Consider the following 22045-nt stretch of genomic DNA (forward strand, 5'->3'; position numbering starts at 1 on the left):
GTGTGTGTGTGTGTATATAGGAAAGTGTAAATACACATGTAGGCCATCAGATAGAAAGAGATCAAAGATGGCCAAATATTTGGGGGTCGTATTTATCTGATAAATCCACTGAGGAAAAGCTTCCATGAACAATATAACCTCCATGTGTCACATCAGATTGTGAATGACAGCAGGTGAGATAAAATCCCAGGTCATTCCTTTTAATTAGAATAAAGCATAGAAACGTGCTTTCCCCGAATCAAAGACAGGTTTAATGTGACCGTTAACTGTGATTAACTGTTGACACACACAAAGCCCGTCTCGTGGTCTGTCTGTGTCTGTCTGTGGTCACGTTCCTTCTTACAGACTGTCCACCGACTGGGAGGTCCCTCAACCACACGGGGCAAACATGCACACGCACACACGCACGCACACACACACACACACACACACACAGAGAGACAGACAGAGACGGGGACGCTGTTGGAAATGTTTGTCCGTGGGATGGGATTCCTTTCTTCTACTTGTATCTTTTCTTTTCTTTATTTCTCATATCCTAAATTGTATTGTGTTCCTCATTCTGTGTCTATTTGTCTTTCCCTACTATAAACTTTACCCATTGTGAAATATATGAGTAAAGCAACCACACGTACATCTGCATTAAGCATATAACAACCAGCCATATGTCATACTGTTTATATACACATCCCTCAGTATAACATTCACAGCTATTTATGCAATGAATGGGGTGAGATGTTGTTTTTTTTAACACCACTCTCTTGCACCAGAGCCTACACTCACCTTTACTCGCGCCTTTGGATTATACGAATGTACTGTCCTAGAACACAAGGCGACTCTCAATTCTTTCTCGAGAAAACAATGGTATGATATTTGAGTGAATGGAATACAGACAGGTAACAAACTGGCAACGAGCACAAGCGAACCCGGAGGAAGTCAAACACACACGAGGTCAGACGGACAAGCCGGCTGCTTTGCGGCAGGGAGTTGCCCAGCTTTTGCCTCTCTGACTTTTCAAAACCCAGCCCAGATATTTCCTGGTTCTGACACCCGCCCGGCCCCTCAGAGAAACAAAGAGGAATTACTCCAACTGTGCTCAAATCTAAAAAATAATGAATTTCAAGGTCTGGTGACGCAGACTGTCAAAGTGTTGGAAGGGGAATAAAGCATTTATTTGTGAAAGCCCTTGAAAAACATGCTTTGCATCACAGTTGTTTGGGTCGATGACACTTAACACTTTGCAGCTGGTTTCGAGAAGTGACGTTGAACAATCCGTTCGGTTTTGGGGCTTTTGTTCTGATAAGACAGCACCCTGTACTTTGTCGATAAATACATTCCCTGTATTAACAAGCATTCACATGAACCAGGACAAACTAATTATGTTTAGCATTGTTAAGCAGCGGTGCAGTGAGACATCTTCATCTGTGACTCGTGTGTGTCCATCTCTGACTTTGGGTTCGAGCGGCCTGTTTTTGTTTCCACGGCAGCGGTGAAGGCCCCACAGTGCACTGGTCCTGGAAGTGGCGCAAACACAAACCACAGTTCAAGTAATTGTGTATGTGTGTGTGTGTGTGTGTGTGTGTGTGCAGATGCGAATGTGCAAGACCAGATTTGAGTGTGTGTGATCTGCACTGCCCACCTCTAAACTCAAAGAGAGGCTTCGCACACTCACAAAGACACACACACACACACACACGCAGACTCTCGCCTTGGCCGTGCTCTCTCCCTCCCTGGGTGGTCTGTGCTGCAACTGTTTATGATCTAAACCAAGCTAATCCAACTGGCTTGTTTCAGTGAATTGAGAATGATTTAGGAGACGCTGCAGCGGGGGCCAAGGAGGGTGGAGGCGATCTCAGGGCTCCATTTCAAGTCACTCTCTGATGAGACCTGCACACTTGTCTCTGCGTCTGCTCTCGCGCTTTTCTCCATCTGTTTCCATCCCAGAGATGTGGCTTTCTGTGTTTCTGTCTGTATTCGGGCCCCCCCCCAACCCCTTCCTCCCCCCAACACTCATTGCTGAGACGGATGTCTTCAATTGAGACATTAGCTGCGCTTTGATGATATGCAAAACACACCGGCTCAGTGGATTGTCAATTGCCTTGGAAGGCTCTCACCCTCTATGTCAACTTTTAATTTTTTCGTCTCAATTTCCTACAGAAAAGCGTGAAAAAAAAATCTTTATTACGATCAATTCTCTTCTTATAGTGAACATGCCACGTGCATGATATGACGTCATAAAGAGGATAACACCAAGCTTGTTCTGCAGTGGCCTTTTCTTTCTCGTAAAAAGAAAAAAAATACCTTTTTGCATCTTTCGCAGACGGGTTTGCGTCTTCGCATGTGAGCTTTCTGTGACACCGGTAGACTGTGGCCCAGTTCTCCAGTTACGTTATGTGGAATGTCCTGCACACGTCAGCTCTTGGAGGTAAACCTGACAAGCAGTAATCTCCAGGAGTGTTAGTTGGTTTTAGGTTGACATTTATTGGAGCGTCACAGATCCCGTTTTTGTACAGAGAGAGGGATCCACCTGCACCCTGACAGCACTGCAGGTAAAGAGATATCTGCACGCCCATTAAGACACATTGACTTGTGAGTAGGCCTTCTCTCCTAAAAGAACTCAAGCTGAGCATGTCTAATCAATGTATTACTTAACTAGCAATAAGGAAGACTTAAATCTGAGGGAAGTATGAGCACAAAACCTTTCCACTGACATCTTACAATGAAAACACTTCTTTCTTTTTTCCTTGTCCTTTCATCACTCCTCGCCCAGCTGTTTCCCTCCTTCCCCGGCCTGTCTCACCTCTGACTCCTTCCTTTTCATTACTTAGAGACGCCCTTTTCCAAGAACCTGTCTTTTACAACCTTTTTTACTCTATTTTCTGTTCTTTCTCCAACATTTTAACACTCTCGGCTTAATAGCCTTCCTCTATTATTTAATTTAATTATTCTGGCATTCTGACTGAGCTGCTTGTTTGACTCCTCTCTTTATTTCTTTCTACTTTCTTTCACTCGTTCTTCTGTCTTTTGCGCAAGCACCAACGAGCAGTCAAGCTCATCTCCTGGCCAGAGCAAACAAAACCTAAGCCACATTCCCCGGACTCAATTCGCTGTTACGTCTCAGCTCTGTGAATTGGGAGCGATTCACAGAGCAAGCTTGAAGTCTGGGGGAGCCGGGTGGCTTCTGGCCGCTAATCGGCTCACACCACTCTGTTCTGTACTTAAGGAATAGATTGTACAATATTGGCAAGAGGACAAATGAATGTGTGTTTAAGGCTTTTAATAGTATTCATTCAGCTGCAACAACTGCTCAATCAAACGTGATTAATCAAAATGTATACAAGATGAATAAAAGCGACCTTTGCCTAAAAGTTGCCAATAACTATGTTGAGTCAACACATATTTTCTACTATTATGAATATAATTAGCATTATTAATCATAGTAGTAGTACTGCTGTTGTATTTGTTGTGGTTATGGTTACCTTCTTGGGTAGTGAAGGAAGGAAGTGAATAGAAGCTACACGGATGAAACACCATCTATATACATATTCTTTTGATGCTAAAATGCATTTTACGTTCACATTTACGTTCACTAGAAAGTATTACACTAATAGATATATATCGAATAACTAAATAACTTAGAACTAACTAACACTAATAAAAAAGAAATGTTCCCTGCTGCCGAATAGTAAGTCGCTATTATAATATGCGGGAACCACCTCACGGAGGAACTAGTTTTCTACACGGACGCATTTCACTGAAACCACCTAAGTGTCATCATGCGATGCTAGCTGCTAGCTCATGTTACGTGAGTTCTGCCTCAAACCTGAACGATTAATTTAACTCGCCGTCCACCGACGCTTATCCGAGGGAGGGTTTGCTGCTCTAAGCACGTGTCCAGCTGCTCGTTAGCGGTCGCGGCAGCATCGTTATCGTTTGCTGCCCTGTGCTAATCGTTAGCTAAGCGCTAACAACAGTGGGAACAGCCAACTTTCCGTGCGTCTCACCTCGGCTGTCATCTCAAGCGGCCGCTGATCAGAAAGGAGCGTTGACAGGTAACGTTACATTTAGACTCAATCCCTTTCGACCCCCGAGCGAGTCTTTGTTAATACCCTTTAGTAGATACACATGGAAGTATGCGTTGACAATACGCTGCCAGTGTCCCGCTAGTTGTATGTAGATAAGTGCGCCCCGTCGGTGCTGTGATGAAAACCGATTGCCCTGTGATGCAAAACATGTACTTGCACAGTACAACGTGCCGTGAACAGTTTGTTGTAGTAGTGTATCAAAATGTGTTATGACTGTGTCCTAAATACGATCGCATTATTAAATAATGAAATAAATAAATTGCCTCACATATGTTTGTATTTTGATTGTGAATGTAGAGAAAAAAGAAAGAACACATTGAGTGTGCCATCGCAATTTAGCTTTAGCGCCAAGTCACCAAGAAAGTTGCCCCATCAAAAGTTTCCCAGGGGCAATTGGTGATTATTGATTGACATATTGATCACAGTTTACACAAGTATGGCTGTTAATCCATCCGTTTGCCTGCTCTTAGCCATCCCCAGCAAACATCATGGAGCTCCAGGCGGTGCTGATGGCGGCTGGTGGAGGTTCTCGCATGCCGGATCTTACGTACAACACTCCCAAGCCAATGCTGCCTGTTGGCAACAAGCCCCTCATGTGGCACCCGCTGAACCTGCTGGAGAGGGTGGGCTTTGAAGGTGAGGGTTGGTAACACGTCTTCTACCAAAGCAACTTCCTCTAATATCCCGATCACTGCTACACCGGCCCAAGTTACTCATTTATTTACAACGAGACCTTGTCGAGCCTGACATTGTGAACACCACACGTTGCATTGACTGTCTCACAGACTTTACGTTTTTGTAGAGCGTCGACGATGCAGAGAACATCGGGAAAACCGCTGCATGCCAGAATTATGGTTTCGGTGATAGACGCTTCCTTCTTTTTTGAAGTAGGACGCGCGTGCAATTATCCTGATATACTGATGATTGACGTCTGGTTAGAATTAACCTAATTAATTGTTTGAGCGAGGATCAGCCTTTGAGGAACTGAGATAGCCTGACATCAATCATCGGGATAATTTGAGCTGGCGAATAGGACGTTTGATCGACTTGGTTGAACCACATACGAGGAACAAAACATGTGAAACCCTTATTTTAGCAAAAACAAACTTCAGCAAGTTTGTTTTCATTACATTTATAAAAATAACATCTACATACAGTATCACTCATGTTGTTTGATTCATTAAATACACTGCTTTCCCTACCGTTATACGTGGGGGCGCACCAGCAGACGGAGCGTGCCTCTGCACACAATGAAACAAAGCTGGGGAAACACCGATATACATGCTCCTGATTCTTAACTATTTTATAGGTCAAATTACGGGTTTAAAACACCGAGTAAAAACGGCTGCCCCTCTTTAAATATTTAAATGATTAGCAAATGTTGCACGTTTATTATAGCTATTAAAGTTCGAGAGCAATGAAGGAATAACAAAATGTAATGCTACAGCCTATAACTGATCTGTTGTGATTGATGTTCTGCTTCAACATTTGGACTGTAAATTATGAGATCACAAAATGGGTTAAAAGATACTGAAGTCAAACACTTCATAAAAAAGAACTTCCCTGGCCATTAAACAAGTTTGCCACGCTGCTGCTTTTTCCAGTCATAATTTAACCAGCTTGTCATCACATCATCAGCCGGTGTCAGGTGGGCATTTCCTGTCTCCGTTTGTTTGCCCCTTGTGCTGCATCATGCTGTAGGTCCTGAAACTCTGAGCTTATAAAGGGATTTGGTGCAGTATGCTGTTCTTGCCAGTAAACAGGGCTGTTTGTTATAAAAGCCTGTTGGTCCTCGCTACCCTAAATAAAACTAGCTTTCTATACATAATTGTCCTGTGTGGCCGGCTGTTTACTGTGTGCAGCCCGCGAGCCAAAGCCCTGCGAATCGGTTTTTACTAGGCTGACACAGCTAAAGTGCAGAAATGCCCGGTCGAAAGCAGTTACAGAAAATGCACATTAAACCACACAGAATCTGCAATGTTCCAAATCCATTCATGTTACCACCAAATGTATTAATACAAGGGAGAAGTGGTCTTAACCCTTTTCTGAAGATGTGTACTTTAAAGCTAAATATATATTCAGTGAGAAAAAGATCAGCTCAAGTGGGATGATGCAAAGTTTATAAGCAAGAGGAACAACCATGTAGCGCTGTGCGGTTATCTACTGAGGCGTAACACAGACTGTGACCTGTGCTTCCAGAGGTGATAGTAATCACCACCAAAGAGGTCCAAAAGATGATGAGCACGGACCCGAAGATGAAGGATGTGAAGATGAAACTGGATGTGGTTTGCATCCAGGAAGACGGAGACATGGGCACTGCAGACGCTCTCCGACACATCCAGCAGAAAATCAAGGTGTGTGTATCTTTGTGTACATAGACAATAACCGCTACAGAGTGTAGCACCGTAGCTCTCTTTACTAGTCTTTCAAAGTTTATTTCTTCCCCTCACGTTACAGATTGGTGACATTTTTCAAATTCAAAATCAGTACTTTTTTCTTTTTATTCAGCTAATGTTCGGGATGAAAATGACAAACATCATGTTTTCCCCACTTGTCCTGATGAATTTCCCCATTTCAACAAATTCATGTTGTGTTTGTTGAAATGCGGTAAAATAAAACAGACTATTTTGAATGAATGACAACGGAGATGGCAGTTCATTATATGTTGTTTACTCATTCCGATCTTAATTTGATCAGAAAAAACGGCGTAGGTTGTTAATAATGGGCAACGAGTGAGTAATGCGGCATTGTGTGGTGGAAGGGAAGAGCCAACACTTTTATTACACACTCAACAATGCCGTTGTTTTGTTAGCCGGTTTTCTTCTGCAATGTCGGCCCCCTCAAAAAAAAAAGAAGAAATGTGAGCGGGAAGTTTGGGGGGGGAGAATGCCAAAGCATGTGGGGGAGGTTTAGGTGGGCGTTGTGCGTGCTGCTGGGTGACCGCTGATCCGTGCCTCTCCCTCCCCCGACCGGTCAAGGCTGCTAAGGTGCCTCATTTCACCTTTTTTTAAATTTTTTTTTTAAATACACACAAACATGCACGGACACACGCGTTTACACATGCCGACATGGCATCCGTGACCCCCCCGCCCCCGTCCCTCACCCTCCTCCTCAACCCCGTTTTCCAGACCCCCCCTCTCTGTATCCGGCCCGTTGATCCTTCATCCAAGTCTCTCTAAGCAGATGAGGTCATGGTTAAGACTCAAGCTCGCCGTGCTGCCAGTTTACCCAGCGCACATCCTGTAGTCATGCACATCTGTGCAGCAGTTGTGTTTGGGTTTTTTGGGCTAAATGGCATCGCTCTTTATATGCCATGGTTCTGACTGACCCCCCCTCGCCCGAGACCACAAAGATGTCTTTGCTTTGTATGAGGTTTTGTGTTGACGGATTTTTAAAGCAATTGCCCTCGTTTAGTATCGGTTGACTATCGTTGAGGTTACAGAACGCTGTACTAAATGTTGAGGAAATAAAAAGGGGGGCCAATAAAATCTACCCTCAACGGCGGTGATGCTCTTTTAGAATGAAAAATGAATTCAACCTGCGCAGTCTTCAATAAAGTGCACCTTTTTGGATGCTTTCTCTATTGGATAATCTCATCGGAAAGGAGCTTGAAATGACTCACTCAATAGGCGAGCTTTTATGGGTACTTTCAGACTCTTACACGCAGTGCAATGTGCACTAAACCATGAAGGCTTAATAATATAGACCGAGTTCCAATTCTCTCTAAAACAATGACAAAGAAAGCGGGCAATAGCATGTTGTACTGTTATTAGAGTTGGGCAAAGATGAAAAAAATGGAACTTGATTAATCACATTATTGTTTTGTGATTAACAGCAAAATTCAATAATCCATTAAAAACGTATTGCACGCTTTTATTTTAAAGTGTTGTCAGAACAATATAACAGGCACTCTCAAAGCAACAGCGAGTTAACCGTATATAGATTATTATTTTTTTTTTTTATAGAACAGGTAACAGAAGAAACATTAGTCTTTTATCAGGGAACAGCGTAATGCAGCATGTGTTCAGTAGGAAAGGTCCCTGTTAGTCACTTTCATTGGTCCAACACAAAAAAAATGACTTTTCAGTCTGTAAACACTGTATTTCCTTTTGAAGGAAAGAAGAAAAAAAGACTTTAAGTGATGCACATTTTCTGACTCCTCTGCACCAGGCCAGTTGCTAAGAAACGCAAGTCATTTACGTTTTCGGATGATGAAGAACCTCTCCACCTTTCACAGGGAACAGATGTTGTACTTCAGACGGCCACGAGAGCCGGCGTGTCGACAGTGAGAGCAGTCGGTGCTCCTTGTAACGCTGTCATACAACTCGTGTCTTCTCCTCACGGCCCTGTGTGTTTGGGGGGGGGGGGCTCGTACGCGCCTCATTCGGCGCCATTCTAAGGGCGCTTCATTCTTCTTGCGTTGGTTCGTCAACAATTCTCCCGGACGCGCGCCGCATCCAACGTAGTCTGCGTATGTCTTCCTCCACTGGTTGCTCGGGTAGCTAGTGGGCTGCATCTGCGCTGTGTAAGTGGTACTTCACGCTCGTAGTACTTCGGGCTAGAAGTACTTCATGCTTTTAGTGATAAGATGCTTCTGGTTTGCAGGGGTTACAAATAGCTTTGCTTTTATCGACTATGCCGTCTGGTCGCTTTAAGATGAAAATGTTCTTTTAAAAGAGCATTTTCTCGTATAATGTGCGCGGCGGTGTTCTAATTCCTAATGCAATAAAAAAGAAAAGAAATGCTGTTATCGCACAATAAAATCATTGTTGGCGTTCACGCATTCATAACCCGTTAAAACAACCGGCCCTAATTATTCACTTGGGTCATTTAAAACAGTTCTCTGCAGAAAGATCCCAAAAACGACGACAACCACAAAAAAATAATAATAAAAGTCTACAAACTCTGAAATATGTTTCCTGATTCTGACTGAAGCGTGACACGTTAGGCGACACTTGAAGGCAGCAAGCGTCTCATTTCAGTCTTCCCAGCAAAATGGAAAAGAATTTATCAAACACTTAAAATGCTAAATTTGTTGTGACAAGTGACTTTAATCTTTTTTTTCCTCTGGCATTCGAATGAGTCTGTACAGATATTTATTATTCCGCTTGCCCAAGGGTTGTCAGAGAGGTGCATGGATAGTCTAACCGCACACACACGCGCACACACACTTAAACAGGACTAGCTGCAGCATGCTCTCATGGAGGACAGTCAGGTCCCTAATCCGTTGAGCAGTGGGCTCGATTAGAGGCATTGAGTTACACACACTCGCACACTGCAGGGCGATGAGTGAGGAACTGTAACCACGGCTTGCCAAATCCCAGCACGGAGATCACTCAAACTGTCAAACCGGTGCATGAGTACAGTAATGACACACACAGTCACTCATCTCTTCACGCTGACACACTCCCGTGAGGGGATTTGGTGTAACCCATCAAACGAAATACTTACAGGAATCGCTGTGGGGGAGCGCGGGACGTCATTCCTCTTCGTTATTGAAAAGGGGGATTACAAACGGCGTATTTTATTTTGTTCCCTCTTCAAACTGCAAGGTTACACACAAAGTTGAGGGATGTGCCAGATTATTACTTTTAGGTCTTTCGCAATAAGCCCGAGCAGTGAAAGGAGTACTTGGCGTGCACTTTCTGCTTTGTCTGCTCAAAGCCTCTTTGACATTTGTATTATCGTTCAGGCTCAATCACCTGGCAGCGATCGAGTGTGCGCAGGCTAAAGGAAGCATGTATACATTGGTGCTCCGCATTCAAAGGCTCACCTTCGGTCGACATGTGTTAGTCAGCGGGTAAGACCGACCAGGACAAAAGGTGAGGAGAGAAAGGCGAGCGAGAGACGAGGTTCATGTTAAAAGCGGCCCGCTCGACACAAAGGATCAGACGCTGGTGCAAATGCACTGCTTTTAATATTTGCCAAGGACGTGGAACGAGGAGAGCGGCTGCGCGAGGTTGCTGGCTGCCGTCTCGGAAAAGAGATGTTTCCAAAATGTTCCGTGCCGTTCATTTATTTACACCTGTTCTGTACGTGTGGTAACGTCAGCCATCCCAGAACCAAGAAGAAATCCACTGCCGCCTGCACAAAGCTGCAGACTTGGTGTTGATTTGAAAGTACTAGTTATTATAAACAACCAAAACCAAATAGACACAATCAATATGGATATAGAGTGTCCTAGTATTGTTAAATTGGGTGGAGATTGTGTAAGCGGTAGTTTTGGACCACTGGGACGAGTGTGTGTGTGTGTTTTTGTGCAGCGGCGCGTGTGTGGTCCTGACCTGTCCAGAGATTCTGGCTGTTGAAAGGCCAAAGTGTGTCTGTCTCCCCAGCTGACTCCACTCTGCCGTCGCCTGTATGTGTGGCTGCATGTGTACGTGCATTGTGCAGGCGCTTGCTTGTGTGTGTGTGTGTGTGTGTGTGTGTGTGTGTGAGCGCATACTTGTGTGCTCTGGTTCAGAACATGTGTGCAGGCTTGCATGTGTGAGTGCGTGTGTGTTGGAGGGAGAGTTGAAAGGTCTCTGAGCTCCAGTGTCAGTAGATCTCCTGCAGACACCTCCAGCTTCGCCGCGGCAGCTTCCGGTCGCCAGGTTACGCCGAGAGTTGCCGCCTGGTCAACTCCACGACCCCTGACCCCACTGATCCACGCACTGACCCAAGCACTGACCCACGCGCGCACACTCACAGACCGCTCAGCTCTGCCACATTGCACCTTGGTGTTCACTTCTTGCAAAATCAGGTGAATTCTTTGATGATTTCTAGTTTCCTGAACGCTTTCAACTCCTTTTAAATCACATGCCGAGTGCGACGTTATAGCAGGTTGAAGTTTCAAAGTACTTCCTGTCCAATTTCGAAGACCTACAGTGTTCCACTGTATCTTTATTTGATTCTTCATTCATTCAGTCATTCATTTTTTCCGTATTCCCCCAGCACCCCCTCCTCACTCTTTCCTTTCCTTCTTCCCTCCGTCACGGACGTAGTAAAGATGTCTCTGTCGTTGCCGCGGCTGGTGCTAATGGTGGGATTAGTTCTTATGCTGACAGCCTTCATCACAGGACAGACGGATGGATACCGCACAAAGACGGACAAATGTGGGCGCACCCACATGTAGACACGCACACGCACACACCCTTGCAGACATGTAACGTCCATAGAGGCCAGTTATTAGGATTCAAGTCTCTTTTTTTTTTATCCCTGTCGTTGAGGGTAAAGTAATTTTTCTACAGAATTCACAAGCTGTGTATTGATACACTAATGTAATTCATTTACTTAAAAGTAGCTCCAATAGTGTAAAAGTCTCCTGTTTGCTGCTCAAGCCTTTGTTACTGTGGCCTTTTGTTATTTGTAGCATCAGCCAAGTATTGTTTGGATTTTTTTTTTCGCATTCATTGCAGGAATTTTACTGTACAGATCAGAAAATGATTCCGACGTATTCAAAGATTTGTATAATGCAACACAATATCAGAAAAAACGCTGCATTTAACCAATGATAACGGATTGGCTGGTATTCAAGCAGTGCAGGGGGTGTCTTCATTCTCCTCCGTCTCTCTCATAATCCTGCTCAGTCCAGTCTCTCGTGTCCCGAAGGTGTTTATGTGGAGCGCTGTCGCCACGCATATTCGTGTGTAGTCTGCGCGCGTGCAGACTACCAGGGGGAGCCCTCACTTTGTAAACACGACTCTCCCTTCAAATTGTATCTTATACATTTTCCGTATTCCCACATGTGTCCCTGTGTGCGGGGGGGACAGTGGAAATGTCTGCAAATTCACAACAGGTGGGAAGGCTCCATTGGAACGCGTGAGAGGTCCTTTGTTACGGCTCCGTCGTCGCGTCTCTGTGTTGCGCTGTGGAGGAAATGTAGCGGTGTGGATGTCGGCCTCACTGTGCTCTCTCTTGTCCCCCCCCCCCCCCTCAGACGGACGTCCTGGTGGTGAGCTGCGACCTGATAACGGACGTGGCGCTGCACGAGGTGGTCGATCTGTTCAGGGCCCACAATGCAACGCTGGCCATGCTAATGAGCAAAGCCCATGACTTCACAGAGACCGTCCCGGGCCAGAAGGGCAAGAAAAAGACAGGTAATGGAAAGTAATCACACAAGATCAGTTGACCACCTGCTTTTGAAAATGATTAAGGAAGTAAACAAGCTTCTTCTTAAACTCCACCAATCTTTGCAAAAATAATCTCGAAATGTGTCCCTTACTCTAAGCCTGGTTTGTTTTGCGTGAACACTGAATACTGTCTATTTCTCCCCCCAGGCGAACAGAGAGACTTTGTAGGAGTGGATCAGTCGGGAAAGCGGCTGCTGTTCATGGCAAACGAGGCAGATCTGGAGGACGGCCTATCAATTAGGAAGTCGATCATGAGGAAGTAAGTCCTCATCAAAAATGCATGTAGAGTTGTAGAGAGCTTATTCCGGAATACCGAAGCACATTTTGTCTCTTGCCTCATAGTTTTTTAATCTGTCCAGGTATTGAGATATCCATCTCTAGTGTTATATTGCTTTGGTAATTCTGTGAGCCTTAAACCATCAGGGGTTTGGATATAGACGTCCCCTCGCCAAGTTTAGAAGGCTGATGTCTCGGTTTCTAATCGGAGTAAGTGCGCTCTGGGCTGAAGGCTCTGTGGTGGGTGGCTGGGATTTTTGTTACAGGACGAGTACACTAGGTAGGTTTTCGCTGCAGAGTCCTAAAATGCATGTATGTGTGAGAGCGGGTGTTTTTGGGGCTCGTAAATACTTCATGGAGCCAACTGTAAATTCTGCCCAATGAGCAGGGGGGCCAGAGCAGCTGTGTGCATGCCTCCCTGCACAGAGACATTTTCAGCCACACACACTCATATTATATAAGCTTATACGAACAGAAACGCGTAATGCGACCTCAAACTGGACGTTGATGGAGAGAAAACACTCGTTGCGTTTTCGTCTGTTCAGTGGAAACATGAGCACACGGCTAAACGTTTACGGCTTCCATTGAAGGGCTTGGAACTTTTACACAAACTATGATTATTTATACACACGTCACACAACCGTGGAAGACAAAGCTCGTCACATGGAGTATTTATCGCAGAGAGTAATACACAAGAGAATAAATTCCATTTGACCACTTCCTGTTATGCACATCAGTACCGTTGGGTGGAAGTTCATTCCGTCTGCACATCATGACGGAGCCTGCAGGTGCCTTCCTTTATAATTTATATTTCACAAATCTCTACTTCATGTTGGTTCGAAATGTATACATTTTATTTCAGCACTTCCTGAGGTATCGTTGTTTATCCTTTTTTTTTTTTTTCTTCTCTGCTTTACGGTTTTTTGATGAATGAAGTTTGACCTGGAAACTGCTTAAAGGGTGTAAAAGGACTCTCCTCGTACATCACAGCTCACTGTGTGTTCATTGGCTGTTTCCAAGTCAAAAGGATTTTGATTCAAGCAAAACCATTTGAAGTTGATGTTGATGAATTTCAATCCCTATACTTTACTATATACGATACTTTTACTTCATGTGTGTTTACGATCACGGTGACGTGGTTGCTCGTGATTTATTCTGTTTTGAAGATCAAATCCTTTTTCAAAACAAACAAAACGAGGAAGTTGGCAACGGTTGCGTCACATCTTCTGAGAAGCATATCTCCGCTGCGTTGACCTTTTCAGATATTGGACCTGGAGTTTGTGTGCATCTGTTTGCAATGATGGCACTAGACAGACGGGCTAAAACCCACCCAATCAACCCAAATACCGCATGCTGCAGCTTCCAAAACTCCATAACTTCCATTACAGTTTGAATGCAATAACTGTTTCACAGAGTAAACTATGTGATTGTGCAGCCCTTCATTTGACCTGCTAGTAAATGTAACAAGGCCCATCAACATTCACTGCCAATAAAGGGAACGTCAGTAATTATTATCTTGTATTTATACACTGGTATAAGAGTTCTGTTGTGCATCAGCATTATTTGTTTTATGGATATTTGTTAACGTGCTGGCTGGTTATAGTCTTTTTTTTTTTTTTTTTCTTCATTTTCTTAAATGTCAGAACCTCTGAATCATTTGGCAGCCTTCAAACCCAAAATCCCAACGCTGGCATATGTGTCAGTCTGGTTTTCATTTTCTTCAGCCTTTCTTCAACGCAACCTCTAAACATTAGGCCTGAGATGATCGAGGATTCGCCATTTATTAAACAGAAAAGACCAACGCATGCTGGTACCACAAATGTGATGCAAAGTAACGCAAATCCAATCTTTAACGTTGTGCCATTTGATAGTAAATGGGATCATACATGCAAGACTGCTAGTCCGTCATCAAGCGTCACTGCACCACTGCTGCAGGTCCACGTGCGCTCTTCGCTCTACAACACAGGTTAAAATATTTAATTACGGAAGCCTCTTTTAGACTGGCACGGGTTTGAAGGGAATCGCACACATTTTATCGCAAGTCTCATGGCCTGAAAAAGTCGTACGCTCTTCATTCCTGCTGGCTCTGTAGTGGGAACCCGACTAATGAGAGAAATAACTGCTCATTCTGCTGTGTCTGAGTCATTGGCCTCTCTGGGGTTTTAGTTCAGCTAAATAAGACATTATGCTGCGTGCGTTTGAGCGAGCGAGAGAGAGATGTGACTCCTCTCTCCCACCGAGGACTTTAGTGGTACTTTAGTAGTCCATCATTAATCCAAGTGTTGAGTCATCCTTGCCTGCAGAGACCGTAAATTCCTGCTCCACCTGACAGCGAGGTCTACAGAAGTCACATGGCGTTGCTGCAAAAACAAGATGTTTACCCTTGTTTGGGAAGATGTTTGTTGGATGCTGCTAAACGTGTAAACTAATAAAGTGCTGTGTGGCCCGCGCTCACGGTTTTCATTAGAAGAAGACTCGCAACCCTGAAAAATGGAATATGTGCTTTTTAATTTCCACAGTTGAAGAAAATCCCATTTGTTTGATACAAACAATTGAGGTTCGGTTTGAAGATGATGAGAGTAATGAGTAAAGCAATCTAAACAGAAATCTAATCGAACAAGCTGTGGCAAACAATCCATATCACGGTATTTAGAAAGATTTGGCTGATATCGCGGCATATGACTGTGTTGCTTTTTCAAGTGAACACATTAATTCATTGACCCCGAAAAGGGCCACCAGCTACCCGAACAGCTGTTCGCCGCTCGCGGTTTCATAGCGCAATACCGCCATTATTAAAACGAAGAATGTTTAGAGAATGAATCAGATTAATTGTCGGAAGAACTGCGTAAATATGAGCACTCATACAAGCCGTCATTAGCGGACTATGAGGATTCATGGAGGTAGAGCTCGGCAAACGAGGGGAACAAAGTTGTGATGAAAAGCAGCAGTGTGGATGCACGGGGCAATAAAGTCCATGATAAATAAATAAACCAGCCACACACAAAGACGTGACTCTCTTCAACAAAAGACGTTACTTCACCTGTTGTTCTGGAGGGGAATTGCTCTGCAACACACGCAAGACTTTTAGAGCCGTGAATTGAAACGAGTGCATCAACACCTTAAGCTTAACTTTGTTTTTGCTGGTCGTTTTTTTTCATATAAATGAGACTTGTTTTTTTTAAGCGGCGCGTATGAGGCCAGCTGTTGACGTCCTTTGTATTCCACTCCCTGTTTTTTAGCAGTGATGTCAAACGCTGGGCGTTCCCATGAATCCCACTTCACGCAGACACACACCTGTGCAATGCTGTTTGAATAAATATATTTGACAAAGGCCATAAAAGCATAAATGTGCACGCGACCATTTGATTTGTTCCATTCAGAGCATGATTTGGATATTGGTTGAGTCAAATGATCTGAATCACAAAACGTGGACTCTCCACTCACCAGTAAATTTGAGGGGACGCCTTCGATCTTTATCGTCAGAACACTGAATGAAAAGAGAATATTGGCGGTTGTTTTGTTTTTCGGGCGCTGACAACAAGATAACACGGAATCTCATATTTAGTTTTAGTTGATTGCACTATAAAACCGTAGGATTGTCGTGCTGAAGGTCTGAACTTTTATACGGTGAACCATCGTATGCTTTCAATTCGGTCAACGTTGGGTTATTGTTGTGTTGGGAATGAGGCGCAGACTTTTCAAATCAATCTGCTTTCACAACTTTAATAATCTAACTCGGCGCACGCAGCATGCTTCGCAGACCGGTTAGCCGTAATTGAAGGCATATATATGAGTTGCAGTAAATGGCCTAAAACGTGTAAAAGCACTGGTATAATCTTTTCAGGAACAATGCCCCCCCCCCCCCCCGCAGGTTTTACTACCTAATGATTAGGAGGCCGGAGGAAGAAGAGGGCAGTCGGAGGGGATGAAGGGGTGAGCACGGATGTGTTCATTTGGAACCCGCAGGACGACATGGCTTTCTTTGGCTCTCGCTTCGTAAATGTCACACGGTCCCTCCGTGTGTGAATGAGTGGATGCATGATTGGGTGACATTGTGTCTGCATGCATGTGTCGCCCGTCCCCGTCCCCGTCCCCCCACTCCCCGGTCAACATAAAGCTGTCCCAGAGGCTGCAGCTTTGTGGGGCGACGTCCACGGTCGCTGACGGAGGACAGTAGACAGATGTCACTATTCTCAGACTTTTATGTGAGCCAAAGGCTGTCTGGTTTCCATCAAATGTCCCTGTCCTACGTGCGAAGCAGGGGGACATGGGAAGGGCATTCAGTAAATGGGAAGCAAGCGTGGAACATAAAAACAGGGCGATGAATGAAAGAATCAAAGCAAGTAGCAGCCATGGCCGTGATGGTTGTGGTGAAACTGGTGCGTGCATGCAGCGCGGTGGGACTGCACAAACGCACGCAAGTATTCTTTCAGCCTTCATTATAAATGTCTGATTAAAAAAGGGAAATATTCACGAGCAAACGGCAAACATGATGATGTTAATGTGAACACAGACCTGTTACCTAAATGTGTCTCATCTTAAAGTATTCATTAAAACAGTAATGTGCTGTTGCTTTGAACAAATGTATTAAAGAACTAATGAAATCGGATATTATAGATTTATTATATCTATATATAATATACAAAGAGTTCACTACCATGTCCAAACTGAAATATAACAGTTGTGGTTTTAATTATTTTTACTGAGTCGGTCCAGAAGAATCTGCTACTCCACCACCTTTTAGGTCCATGACATGTGTGCGCATATGTAGCCGTGAAGTAGTTTTTCTTTTTTTGTTTCGGGGGCCATGAGTCTTTACATCTACTTATTTTGTGCAAGTCAGAACATTTACGACTATATTTGAGAATTTGACCCAATGCTTTTTTTTAGTGCTGGAGTTCTTTGCTGAGCAGCAAAACCTGATGAATCTGTAATGAAGTCAAATTAGATGTAACTGTCCTCTCCTGACTTCTACCTGCAGGCATCCCAGGATGCACATCAAGACGGGCCTCGTGGACGCTCACCTTTACTGTCTGAAAAAAGCCGTGGTGGACTTTCTCGCCGACAACAAGTGAGTTCTTCCCTTATTCCGGACTAGAGTGGAGAAATGAAATGTGTGTGTGTGGTATGAGCAGTACTGGTTGAGAACACAAGCACACGCCTGGTAGGAGCCCACACAGTCCAACAGACATTCCCATTGGCTGCTTAAATCTATAGTACGTGTTTAACGTGGTTCCATGGTGCGTCAGGCTTTGAAAGGACCCGTCAGCGGGGTATTCTAGCAAGGTGTTAATTTGTTTTACTACGTGCCACTGAGGAAGGCTGTTAGGCCTTTAGCCCCCGAGGTAAAGTCCTGTCGTGGCCCCGCTGGAGACCGAGCGCGGTTCAATCAGTAAGAGAAAAACCAAAATGGTCCGATGTGATATGAGCTACTATCAAAATGTTTTGCACCTAAAACCTGTTCAGAGAAAACCGAGGCATTAATGTTAGCTCGCTTCTGCTCACAGGGTGCCGGTAATAATGTAGCTGGTTTTGTTATGACAAACTAGATCAAACTTAAAGGCCACGGCAGTGGAAAATACCTTCGGTCTGATTTTTAATTGTTTCCCAGCACTAAAAATGAGATGGAAGTCAGTCCCTGGTAACCAGAGGGTGCTTATGCCCCACAAAAACCATGAATAACAGCCTCTGCAATTAAAATGCCCAAAATATACGTTCGTTCTAAATGCAGCACGCTCTTTTTATCTCGTTGTAAGAAAGCACAGTAAAGACTCTTTAAACTGAGATCCAACAACAGTTGTATCGTTATGAACGGATCTGACCACCTCTTCCCCGGCCCCCCCCCCTCTAGACGCCTCGTATCTTTATGTACATTATCAGTATGACATTCGGTTGCGGACAAAAATACCAAGCAAGTTTGATAACGACTGGACTTGATCCAGATGCGTCCCAGACAAGGCCGCCTGCGAAGGGCCAGCGAGGCGCCGAGCTTCTCAAAACAGGGTGCTGATGGGACTCCGTGTGTGTGTGTGTGTGTGTGTGTGTGTGTGTGTGTCTTAACACTTTTTTGGAAATGGTCCCATTGAAAGTGGGTGCTTGGCTAATGGCTGGATGGTGGAAATCTGTCATTGCCCAGTTTTAGTGTCTAGATTGTACGTCGAGATTATACCCAACTAGATCCAAAGCCAACAAACACCAATCACCCAACTCCCATCTACGCACCCTTGCTGAATATTTTCAGCGCCGGTGCTCTGAAACACGGTAATTTGCCACAGTAATGTAGATATAAATCTGACATCATTACATCCCTAACGGACCCTCTGCCGCCGCCGTATATCATCACTCTTGTTAGGTGACTCTTTTTTTTTTTTTTTTTTCTTGGCTCTTTTCTCTGACTTACTGTTAACTCTCTCTCTCTTGCTGTCTCTTTCACAAGGAGAGAAATTGACAGAGTAACTGTTGTTTTTCTCCCGTCATTCAGATGGAAATTCTAATCTCCCTTTTAAAAGACAGCAAGAGTGGGCAAGTGAGGGGGGGGGGGGGGGGGGGGGGTTGGTTAAGAGGAACACCGAGCGTGTAGCACCGTGAATGAGGACGGGGAAGTTGCCTCCTGGTTTACACAGAGGGGGACTCAAAGTCCTCGTTTTGAAGCCGCGGTGCTCATTGTCATGATCTACTTTTAGTCAGATGTACGTTAAGTAACGACAACCAATTGTTGAATCGGTGCCAATAAAATATAGTTAAAGTAATAGTAAAGGCATTTGGCTTCCTGTTTGCAATTGGTGAAAGGTCTTCGGGATTACACTATCACACTTTAAAGATAATCTACATATCAGATGTTGGGCACAAATGGCAGCAAAGTAATAGGATGGGATATGGAGAAAACATGTAGAAATCTTGGAGTCAGATATTTGCAAGGTGATCACTGCAAATGCATCTTCTTTCCTTTGTTTAGATGCAAAGCACCAGAAGTATAAAATTGCTTATTCTTCACTCATTAAACTCGAGATCCTGGACTACATGGATAATGTTTAATACCAATGACTTTAACAGGCCGTGCAAGCCTTATTTAATCTTTCCCCTTCTTGTAATTTAGGTCCATCTCTTCGATCCGGGGTGAGCTGTTGCCGTATTTGGTGCGGAAGCAGTTTTCAAAAACAACCAACTGCCCCAAAAGCAAAGACGACGCTGACGATCAGACCCAGAAACTGGCCGACGGCTCCACCAACTCTACTGGTCAGTGTTTGCACGCACATGTCCCAAAACACCCCTCAACAGCCGCTCCAGTGTAACATATTTAGAATCCCTGTGGTTCTCATGGAGGATATACATGTTGGGCTTTCGCCCTGAATTAAAGCGAACTCATTGGAAGTTTGCATAGAATTACAACTCTGCCCAATCTAGTCGCATGCAAATTGCCCCAAAGCAGCAGCAGCAGTGTGTGAGATCATTAAAACGCCTGACACACACTCCGCTCGCCTCTCTTTCATTGTCCAGAGCTCCTCATCTGCTCACGAGACGAGCCTCTCCTCCAGCTGGCCCAGGAGCGCTCCTGCTGGAACGACCACCGCGGCGACATGAGCGAAGCGTACCACGGAGGGAAGCTGCGCTGCTACGTCCACATCATGGACAGGGCCTTTGCTACCGCGTCAACACTTTAGCTGCTTACATAGAAGCCAACCGACTGGTGAGTCGGACATTTGTTAAACACGCGGCCTTTGGTACAAACTGCATGTGCATGAGCATCGGACTGTTTGTACTTTTTTTGGGGGGCGGGGGGGGGGTGTAAATAGAGTTTCTAGAAGTTTATGTTGATCCGCAATGATCAATAATACGGTCCCCTCTGCATCTCTCATCCTTCTCACTCTTGCACATGTGATTTTTACACTGTTGGAGAATCGCATGCTTGTTTGAATGCTGTGTACTTTTGTTTGTTGGTCGTTCACAAGTCATTTGGACAGTTTTTTAATCTTGTGTCGCCTCTCAACTAGGCCTCAAAGCTTTTGGAGGAGCCAGCAGTCCACCCATCTGCTGTCATTTCTGAGCGATGTCAGGTACGTGAAACAAATTACCATCAAACAGTTCAAAACTCATGCATTGCAATTCATGCATTCATAATTTGGTTTTAATGCATTTTCCTATTAATTGGCAGTTCTACTGTTGGTCCTATATCACCGTTCACTACTATAAAGTTTGAGTCTGCACTCGGTCATCTTTGGAGAGGTCTGTGAGTGTATTAACGTTTTGAGTGATGACGCCTTTGCTCGGCGGACAGATGGGGCCAGACAGCATCATCGGAGCACAGTGCCAGGTAGCCGACAAGACCTCCATAAAGAGGTCCACCATCGGAAACTCCACCACAGTGAAAGAGAAGGTCAAAGTCACCAACTCCATCATCATGCACGGGGTCACCATCGAGGAGGGGTGAGAACACACACACACACACACACACACAGGCACCTACACACACACGTGAACACTCATTTTGCCTGAAAAATAATGCTTGTGCATTTTATAAGTTTCAATAATCGCGTCATCTTTTCGCAGGTGAGGAGTTAGCACATGTGTGTAATTTAATAAACAAAGCTTTCAAAATAGCACAGGTGCTCTTACGACGCCTGGAAAGACGTGTCCTTGCGCAATCCCACAAGTGACTCAACTGTTTCCTGTCAACACAGTTTGGCTTTCACACATCTTCATTGGCTGCGTACCTTTCCACAGCATTCTCTAGGGGCCCCTGTGTGCAAAGGTGGGTGCGTGTTGTGCCAGATGCTGGTGGATGTGTGTGTGTGTGTGTGTGTGTGTGTGTGTGTGTGTGTGTGTGTGTGTGTGTGTGTGTGTGTGTGTGTGTGTCCGTTGATGGGACGTGCAACGGGTTTTTGTTTTCTGTGCACTCGGGGGTCGAAGGGGAGCGCTGAGTTAACAAAGCATCTATTGGTGTGCAAACCAGCCAGAGACCAGTTCCAAACAAACACAAAGCTGTTCAACTGAAACACACAGCATTCATATATTTCATTTAGCCGCTAATTTACTTGCCCATGCTAAAGTTCCCACTGTTTATGGAATTTGTGGAACACGTGGGGGTCCTATTTTCTTTAGCTTTAAGGTTGACAATACGGTTTTAACGGCATATTTTCATGGCTGCACATTCTCCATTCATAGGGAATCTGTTGAAATCAGTTGGACGTTGGAATGAAAATGAATTGCATTTGAACTAGGTTTGGTTTTGCAGCCTGTAAAGAACGGCTGATGAGGTTTAACGGGACATCAAGCATTCATTGGATACAATTTCTGTATTGAATTTGATTACTTTTTCTAATTGTAGGAAATCCAAAATTGGATGTGTTATACATTTTACATATGTGGTCCTTTACTAGAAATTAGTAAGGAACTATTTACATCATCAACTGTTGTATCACTCCAATGAAACTGAAAGGATTGATTTCCAAGTTGCAGGACACGTTATGATGTCGCTTTGCAAAGGAAAAAAGCCCCAGGCTCAATAGTGATGAATCATGATCACTCACTTTACAACAAAAACGATGGATTTTTCAAAGGAAGCGAGTAGTTACAGTG

At 44.4% G+C, this 22045-nt stretch overlaps 1 protein-coding gene across 1 annotated transcript in view; it reads left to right on the forward strand.

Moving 5' to 3' along the window:
* Positions 1 to 3730: 3730 nt before the first annotated feature.
* The window catches only part of eif2b3 (eukaryotic translation initiation factor 2B, subunit 3 gamma), a 22453-nt gene continuing 4138 nt past the window's right edge, over positions 3731 to 22045 (forward strand). Inside the window, 11 exon segments of the mRNA XM_040171545.2 lie at positions 3731 to 4049; positions 4553 to 4718; positions 6282 to 6436; positions 12001 to 12160; positions 12341 to 12452; positions 17451 to 17540; positions 19566 to 19705; positions 19967 to 20098; positions 20101 to 20156; positions 20461 to 20523; positions 20745 to 20893. Coding sequence (XP_040027479.2) covers positions 4571 to 4718; positions 6282 to 6436; positions 12001 to 12160; positions 12341 to 12452; positions 17451 to 17540; positions 19566 to 19705; positions 19967 to 20098; positions 20101 to 20156; positions 20461 to 20523; positions 20745 to 20893 — 1205 coding nt within the window. The 5' untranslated portion in view covers positions 3731 to 4049; positions 4553 to 4570.

This window comes from Gasterosteus aculeatus, chromosome 3 (assembly GCF_964276395.1).
Source record: "Gasterosteus aculeatus chromosome 3, fGasAcu3.hap1.1, whole genome shotgun sequence".
NCBI classification, from domain to species: Eukaryota; Metazoa; Chordata; class Actinopteri; order Perciformes; family Gasterosteidae; genus Gasterosteus; species Gasterosteus aculeatus.